Source organism: Tupaia chinensis, unplaced genomic scaffold (genome assembly GCF_000334495.1).
Source record: "Tupaia chinensis unplaced genomic scaffold, TupChi_1.0 Scaffold000275_1, whole genome shotgun sequence".
NCBI classification, from domain to species: domain Eukaryota; kingdom Metazoa; phylum Chordata; class Mammalia; order Scandentia; family Tupaiidae; genus Tupaia; species Tupaia belangeri.
Window position 1 is genome coordinate 6,029,308 of NW_006159757.1, and position 8,260 is coordinate 6,037,567.

Genomic DNA, 8,260 nt, shown 5'->3' on the forward strand with positions numbered 1-8,260 from the left:
TTTGCTATAGGGCGCGTGCGCTCGCCAGACAGACAGTGAGAGACAGAGAGACAGAAAGCGAGAAATCACCCCCCAAGAGGGGTGGCCACGCCACAATCCCCTCTCCTCTTAACTAGGCCCTACTGCAGATGATCTTGGGCCCATTATTTGGCCCAAAAGGGGAAACTGACATAGAGTAGGACCTCTTGAGAGGGCCATGGTGATGATACTGTCTATGGGCATCAACCGGAAGGGGGCCCGTTCTTGCTGGTCCCAATCCCACTTACATTGTGCAGCTTGTAGTAGAGCCCGCAGGCATTGCAGACGGGATCCCCGTTGGCATTTCTCCTCCAGAGAGTGGTAGTGGTCGTCTGGCAGTTTGCACAGGATGTACCGGCTCTCCTTGCTGCAGACTGGGAGTAGGGAGAGAGGAGAAGGTAAAATCAAAACACACGTTATCTGTGTTGTCATAACTACAGAGTCAGGCTTTTCAAAGAGAAAGAAAGAAATGATCACTGAAATCAAAACTAGCAAGTGTCCCACATGAAAGTAATAAAGATCCCCAAAAGCTGCCTCGACAAGAAAACTGTGGCCAATCCACTGGATAGGAGTGTATTGGACTATAATGACATGGTCAGAGTTCAAGCTGGGGCTCTCCTGTGCAGAATTCAAGAGGGTCACAAAGCCAACATCACCTCCCTGAGAATATTATCTCCCTACCCCCAGCCCACACAGAAGGGTTAATTGTTATGGGTAGCCATTTTCAATTTGCCAAACTAATTTCGTATTGGGCTTTTAGCTGCCTCATCCCCCAGGCCTAAGCCTATGGGTGGTCTTTTGTAAACATAGCTCACAAGATTCTCAGCCCTCTAATAAGCTAATGCCATCAAGATACACTCACAGCAAAGGAGGAAGAGCAAACCCAAGCATCCAAAGCCAAGCACTTATGCCACCCCCCCCCTCCAATAAAAAGCTGATGGCAAAGAGAACAGAGGGCTAAGAGAACAGTAAAGGCGTTTGGTGAGCAAAGGTTTGTCGTGTGAGTGGCATGCATGCAGCAGGGCATTAGGAAGCATTAAGCAGGATATCCTAGGTCAACCTGACCTGTTGAATTTGCAGCCGTCTTGAATGTACACACAATCGACACTTTCAGACTTGGTCACCCGCCCGCCACTCATAAAACAGTCACTAGCATTCTCTTTAGGTGGCCATCAGTAAATGAGACAAACTCAAAAGAACAAGGAATTTTGCTAAAAACAGGAACCCTGGACGCCCCCCCCTCCTGTTCTCATCTCATTTCACCTCCGCGAAATTAGGTTATTTCCTATTTGTTCTTCACTGGGTAGAACAGTGCTGGGTCAAATGTCAGCCTCAACTTGAATTTTAAGTCCTTAGTTGTATCACTACCTTCATTTCCTATAAAAGGCAGTTTTTCTTGGACACTTTGATGCATTTAAATTTTTCAAATGACTATTTTCATTATCCACACTTTAAAAATTTAACACAAAAACTGGTGAAAGAAAATGGAGCTGGATCACTTCTAACATACACCTTTCTCTCCTCCACACCTCCCATCATAAAAGAAAAAGAAAATTTTTTTTTTGGAGAGGTTTTTGCTATAGGGCACGTGTACTCGCCAGAAAGACAGACAGAGAGACAGAGAGACAGAAAGCAAGAAATCACGCACACACACCTCCCAGAGGGATGGCCACGCCGCAATCCCTTCTCCTCCATTTTCCTCTCGGGATCTTGGGCACACATGCACACATGCCCAGCATGAGTTTAAGCCACTGGATCTGGGACTCAAACCTCAGTCAACCACATGGGAGTTCAGAGACATAGCCATTATGTCAACTGCTGGTCCCATAAAAGAAAATTTTAAATGCAAAATTCTGGACTCAAAAATATTATCAAAGAAAAGGAGAAATAATTTAGTTAGACTTTATCAAGAAATTTGGGTATGGTTTTAAGAAAGTGGAACAAAAACTACAAAAATCATCAATATTTTGACAACCAAAAAGTTGGACCAAGCAATCAAAGCTGCCAGATATTAAAAACCCAGTGGTGATTTTGAAAACAACCAGACTGATACCTTTCCTTTCAAATCCACTAAATTACTCCACAGATAAACTCTCATAGGCTCTAAATAACAGAGCTTTAACTTTTTAACCAATTCTTTCTTTTCTGCATTAAAAAAATTGAAAATTAAAAATAACACTTATCTATCATAATGAAGAAGACTTACTTTTCTGGTGTCCGTTTAAAAATAAGTTGCCACCGTCTGAAAGTGCTGACTCTAACTCTGCATGCCTAAACTTGACAGTTTAATATTTGAATAACTATTTCACTGGTGTACTCTTGGGAAGAAAATGCTACATAAAACCAATGCTGAATGATCTTTAATGATTATACTATTTGTGATTATTATTATCTTCCTATAGTTTTTCTTTTTGCTTTAAAAAAAAAAAAAAAAACTCAGATACAGTAAACTCTCTTCAGGCACCTGGACCTTCCAGCTCAAACATTTTGAATAGATAGTACAAAGCCATAATGCCAACTGGTAAAATCAGAGCTCCAAAAGATGAGGTCCAGTATGTAATTCTTCGCAGTTCATTAATAGTAACCAAATACAAGAAGGCTCAGAATATATCTCCAGTACTACAGTCTTCACACAGATTCATACAGTCCCTCAAAGTCACCACACCGGGCTCACGAGCAACAGGCAGAGTATGTTCAGAAAGCAAAGCTTCTCGGCCTCTGGCTACTTATGACACATGAAAATGCTAGCAAGGAAGGGTGAATAAAAAAAGAAAATCTACAGATCTTTCTTTCAGTCGTTCTTTCTCTTTCCTGTATTATTTTATTCAATATTAGACATGCATATCCCAAAAGAGTTAGCTACTACAGGTTGGGTGATCTTTGGTGGATCTGCCACCGTGTAAAACAAAAATAGCAAGCTGTAAGGATCCAACTGGGGTCAAGGGACAGGACATAAAGGAAAGAAGAAAAGAAAAGGTTCTAGGTGCTCAGAAGTCAAATACATTGGAGGGCTAAAAATAAATTCCAAATCTGTTCTAAGTGTCTCCTATAGTACATGAGTTCTATGGAACCAAAAATATCAAACTACCTAGGACAGATGATTAAGAAAGAAAAATAGCTTTAAAAGTGACAACCAATGAGTTCTTACATTAAAAGCAAGTATTACTCAGAATTCTAGAGATTTCCAATGAAAGGTGAGTGAAAACAAAATTATATAAAATGGAAGTAGAACCCTCCTCTGCAATCTGTACAGACAGAAAAAGAAAACCCAAGAAAATGTAAAATGAACTCTTGCTCATCAAATAGCCTATAGTTGAGACTTTTATCTCCTCTTTATCTTTCTTTACTTTTATCTCAAAAAAAGAAAAAGGAAAGAAAGAAAAGAAAAAGAAAAAGACTATAGTGGAACTATGACTTATTTTAACAAGAAGGTTTTTGTTGTTAGTTTTCTATTTTTTCTTCCTTTTTTTTTTTTTTTTTTTTTTTTACTAACGCCAGGTTTTAAGTGATTCAGAACATTCTTTTGTGGTGTGATCATATTCATTCTGCGCTAACACCTCCAGCCATTTTTTTTTTTAAACACTTCTTGTTCTGATACGTTCAAACATCTTGATGTTTAGGTTAGGGAAGCCGAGTTGTTGTTTATGAGTTATCTCTAGTGCTCAGATATCCGGCAGCTTTTTCCTAGGAAGTTAACTTTGCACATGAGAGAAAGGAAAAAAAAAAAAAAAATACCAAACTGCACAAGAAGAAGTGGGGGAGGTTGAGAAAGTTGGAGAAGGGGCCAAAGATCAGAAAGAATAAAGCCTAGAGATCTAGGATTGCTAAAAATTAAAGTCATGTGGGCACTTCCATCCCTAGAAAGTTTTTCCTTTTTCTAAAGAGGATGTGAAAGGTGTTGAGTTGCACTACAATCTGATGAGCAGGACAAGTATTCTTTAAAAAAAAAAAAAATCAGATTTTTTTTTTTTTTGCCTTAGAATTTAATGGATGCTAATTCATCCATTAATTTGCACGGGGAAATTCCCCTCTGCTCCTCTCTATTCAGCGAATGTCACCAATACAGAAAGTATTTTGATCTCTTGACTGTGGTTAGAGTTGTCATTTGCCAACCCTACTTTAATCTGTGTATGTTACATATACTCACTATTCCATCTGGCCTAAGGCTCCAAAGACAAGCTAACAAATGAGCCCCCTCCTGGCTAGTAGTCCTTCTATAGTCCTTATAAATGCTTGACAGGGCTAGATTTTCTCAAGTATTTCTAATGCTCAAAAAGTTTTCAAAAAGTCAGGGGTAGTGGTGGGGGTGGGGGTGGAAGTTAAAACTGTCACCCTACTGATAGTAGTTCAAAGAGAAAATAAGACCAAATGTTAGATGAGACCAAGAGGCAAGACAAGAACCACAAAACTTTTCCCACAGGAATTACCTGCGGAAAGTCCGTGATTCCTAAGATCAAGAAAGAAAGAAGAGTACATTAGGTGCAGTGGCTGTTGCTTTTGAAATTCTGTTAATTGGCCCTATTCATCTTAAAGCATTGGCACAGAAATTCATCCACTGCACTAAGTCTGTGCTCATTTCCTCAGAGCCCACCTTCTGCTACTTCAGAAACATGTTCTAGATGACTTCTGGCACATTCCATCCTCATACTCAATTTCTCTGAGAAACAGCAACCACCAATGCACTTTAAGTCAGTTGTCCTGGTACTGTTAACACAATTAATCTACCAGGAAAGACATTTCAGGTTTGACAACCAAGAAGTCAGTCTCTTTATAAAATATGAGAAATGATTTAAGAGACACAGAGGGGGAAAAGAGAGAGAGAGAGAGATAGAATCTTTTCCTATTGGGTTATCAGGAGAGTCAAGATGCATTTTGGCACAGAAACGCAGAAAAATACGTCCTGACTTTCCAGACAACCTAATATATATCTAATTTGAAGAAAAAAAAAAAAGAAAGAAAGAAAGAAAGAAAGAACCAAAAACTATCCTAAGCAAGCTGACATGATTTTGAGCTGTCCTGCCAATTTCCTGCAGAAAGCTGTCCTTCCCGAAGAGGAAATGAAAACCACAAAATGGTTAGTGTGGGATCAGTTCTTTCCAAGGAGAACTTACCAGCCTTCGCTTGGGCTTAATGAGGGGCCGGTTCTGTCCGTTCATTTTGTGGTAGAGCCCACAGGCATTGCAAAGGTAGTGCCCAGTCCCATCTCGTCGCCACAGTGGGGTGGAGGTTGCCCCGCAGTTCACACACTCCCTGCCTTCTGGAAACAAGATCACAGATAAGTCACTTATGGAAGGAAGACACAGAAAAGCTGATAGCATTTGGAGTTAGGGAGAAAAGTAAAACTAAAAACTTTCTTTCTTCTTCCTCTTTCAGGGACCATTTCCACCCCTACCTCTTCTTAAGATGCTGCAAAGTTGAACAGAGTGACTGCCCTCCATGGCATAAACATGCCCCATACACCTCCAAATGAAGCAGACAAATAAATAGCCACAGAACCTTGTTCTTGGCCTGCCCGACTTGATGGGGAAGATCAAGCAGAACCAAGGAGGAAGGCAGAGTTCAACTTGAAACACTTCCCTGAGAAAATTCTGAGCCTTGGATGGTGACAAAAGCAAAACATTCCATTCACTTCCCTCAGAGGAAAAAAAGGAAAACAAAGGTGACCCATTATCATCAAGAGGTCTGTCTATATAGATTGACTAAATAATAAAGGTTAGGATGAGAGAAGAGGAAAGGTTAATCAATAGCTGGATAGAGAAACAGATAATAAATTGGCGTATAGATTGATCAATTGGCCGATTAATTGGAGTAGCTAGGGCCTTAGATTTTACTTCCTATAAAACAGTAGATGTCTCTGACTGGAAAGTAATAGATTAAGACCCAGCAGCATCTACTAATTCCTTGTCCAAACACCATCATCTCTTTTTCTCTCTAAAAACTGCCTAGGTTTCCCATGGTTTTCAGCCACTGGGACAGCAACTGACAAAAAAACTGCCACCCCAACCTGACAGGCCAGAGGTTGATGAAGGGAAATACAGGGCACACTTTAGGCAGGGAACCTGAAGGGGGGAAAGGAAGGGAGAAAGGAAAGAAAGGAAAGGGTGGGAGGGACAGAGTGAAGACTGGGTACAAGTCAGAGGGGCAAGCTGTCGGAGGGGGCTGCTCTTGGTGGGCTCATTAACCAAGGCCTGCCTGCAGTCTCTCTTTTTCCAAAAACACAAACAAACAAAATAAACAAAAAACCGGCCAGGCTGGTTCATTCCAGGAGCATTCACTCCCAGGGCTGGGGCTAGAGAGTGACCAGACCCACCCCCCAGAAAGTTCCTTGAAAGAATCCCTTAAATTACCATTTTAGGACAGACTAAAGTTTGCTAACTGATTTCTTTTCAACTTCTTCAGAGAGAAAAGAAGAGGCTGCAGAAGGAACTGGGCCTCTCCCCAAATCCCTGTAGGAAACAGTGGCTCTACTCAATTTGGTCCCCAAGATGAAGAGGCCCGGTGCTAGGGGTGAGACACTAGGGGAGGCAGGGGAAGAAAAGGGAGCCAATCCTAAGCACCGTTTTAAGAGATTAATTAATACCAGGAAGACTGGAGTGGGATGAAGAGAATCCACAGGGCATTTGGGAATTTTGAGTCCCCTGAAAGGAGAAAAAATGTGCCTTGGCAGCCCTGGGCCCTATTGGGCCTTTGGAAATCCCCAGGCCAGTGTGAGAGAACTCAGGAGTCCACAACCTGTAGGCCTGTGGTCTTTTCTAGGGACAGTCTTACTGGAAAGTTAAGGACTTTTGCAAATGAAAGAGGGTCTAGCTCCCATTAATTCCATTAGTCAAGAATGCAGTCGGTATGCTTTGTCTAATTTACTTTTTCAAAAATGTTCTGAGGAGCTATCGGATTTTTTTTTTCTCCAGATTCCAAAAGGGTTCTTAGCCTGGGCCCCACAGAGAACCTTCTCAGTGCCCAAGTCCCCCTGCAATTATATACAAAAACCTTGCATTCATGCACTAAAGGCACTTTCCAAGGGTCCCAACAGCTCTGGTCAGTTCTCTAAGAAGGCTTTGGGCTGAATCACACCCAGACACCTTTCATTTGGGGTCAAAAGCCTGAGGGATGTGGCAGACTGGATGTGGAGGAGGCAGCAAGTGGGCGAGAAGGTGTCAGCTGGAGCCCCAGCCAGAAGGCCTAGGGCCCTGCGGTTAAATTTGTCCCCAGTGGGTGCTGGGTCAGCCCTTCCTGGGGCAGCAGCAAAACCCAGTTCTGCCCAGGCTGCCAGGCCCACTCCCTATCCTGCCCGCCCCAAGAGGGGCCACTCGGCTTCCTTCCCTGCCTGGCTCTGGGCTGAGGGCAGCATGAGGTTCCCTCCCTCCCAAGCAGCAGGAGCAGCAGCAGCCCAGGGTGCAGCGGCCACTGCAGTGAAGAGCATGGTTGGCTGGTGCCCTGCTCCTGGGTACCCTGGACCTGGGGCAACTCCAGGTTCAATGCAATCAGTCTGATTTCCTTTCGTAGTGTCAGGCAGTGGGGAGGATGACAGCTTCCTTTTCAGAAAGGCCTTGAGAGCTAGCAATGGTTACCTCTCCAGTAAGCCTCTGCACACTAGAGCAATTTTCTGTCTTGATTCACTCCACAAGTTTGTGATTGCCTTGCGTGGGCTTCTCTTTCTCTTTTTTCGTTGTTGCCTCCAGTCTGTGACTTCAGCAAACAGCCAATTTTCCTAACGGAGGCCTGACTCCCTCCTGCTTTCTTTCTTCCTCTCTCCTCGCCCCCTGCCTGTCGAGAGCTGCTCAGGCAGACACCTCTCTCTTAGGTGACAGAACCACAGAACTGTGAGGCCTCTTGACATTCAACAGCCATTTGCAAACGCCCCTTGCGCCTGCCTCGACTGAAACCCTGAAACGGGGCTGGGCTGGGCTGGGCTGGGCTGTACGAAGGGGGTAGGGAACAGGGCAGGAGGTTGTTCTGAGAAAGGTGGACAAAGATGTCCACATTAAAAAGGAGATAGGGGAGCTAGAAATGGCCCTTTGCAAAAATGGCTCTTTTGTTTGCAAAAACCTATCCCAGCACTGAAAGCCCAAGCTTTGAGAAGGCAATAGGTGCCCTAACCACAGCTTCAACCGTTTCTCCAGCATGCAACAGCAGCGGCGACAACTCTGACAGCCCTCTCTTCTCTAGTCTCCTCCTTCAGTAAATGCTTTGCAGAGGTTTAGAAAAGAAAAAAAAAAAAAAACCACCGAAACCAAAAGCATAC

General features: G+C 43.2%; 1 protein-coding gene across 5 annotated transcripts in view; it reads right to left on the reverse strand.

Annotated features, from left to right (window-relative positions):
• The window catches only part of GATA3 (GATA binding protein 3), a 31,285-nt gene that overhangs the window by 6,185 nt on the left and 16,840 nt on the right, over nucleotides 1–8,260 (reverse strand). For 4 of the 5 annotated variants that reach the window (XM_006150035.3, XM_006150034.2, XM_006150036.3 and 1 more), the window contains 2 exons: nucleotides 5,130–5,275; nucleotides 267–392 (listed from right to left, as the gene is read on the reverse strand). In XM_006150035.3, the coding sequence (XP_006150097.1) occupies nucleotides 267–392; nucleotides 5,130–5,275 (272 nt within the window). The remainder of the gene's footprint in view (nucleotides 1–266; nucleotides 393–5,129; nucleotides 5,276–8,260) is intronic. The other variant, XM_006150037.2, reaches the window with a different exon arrangement.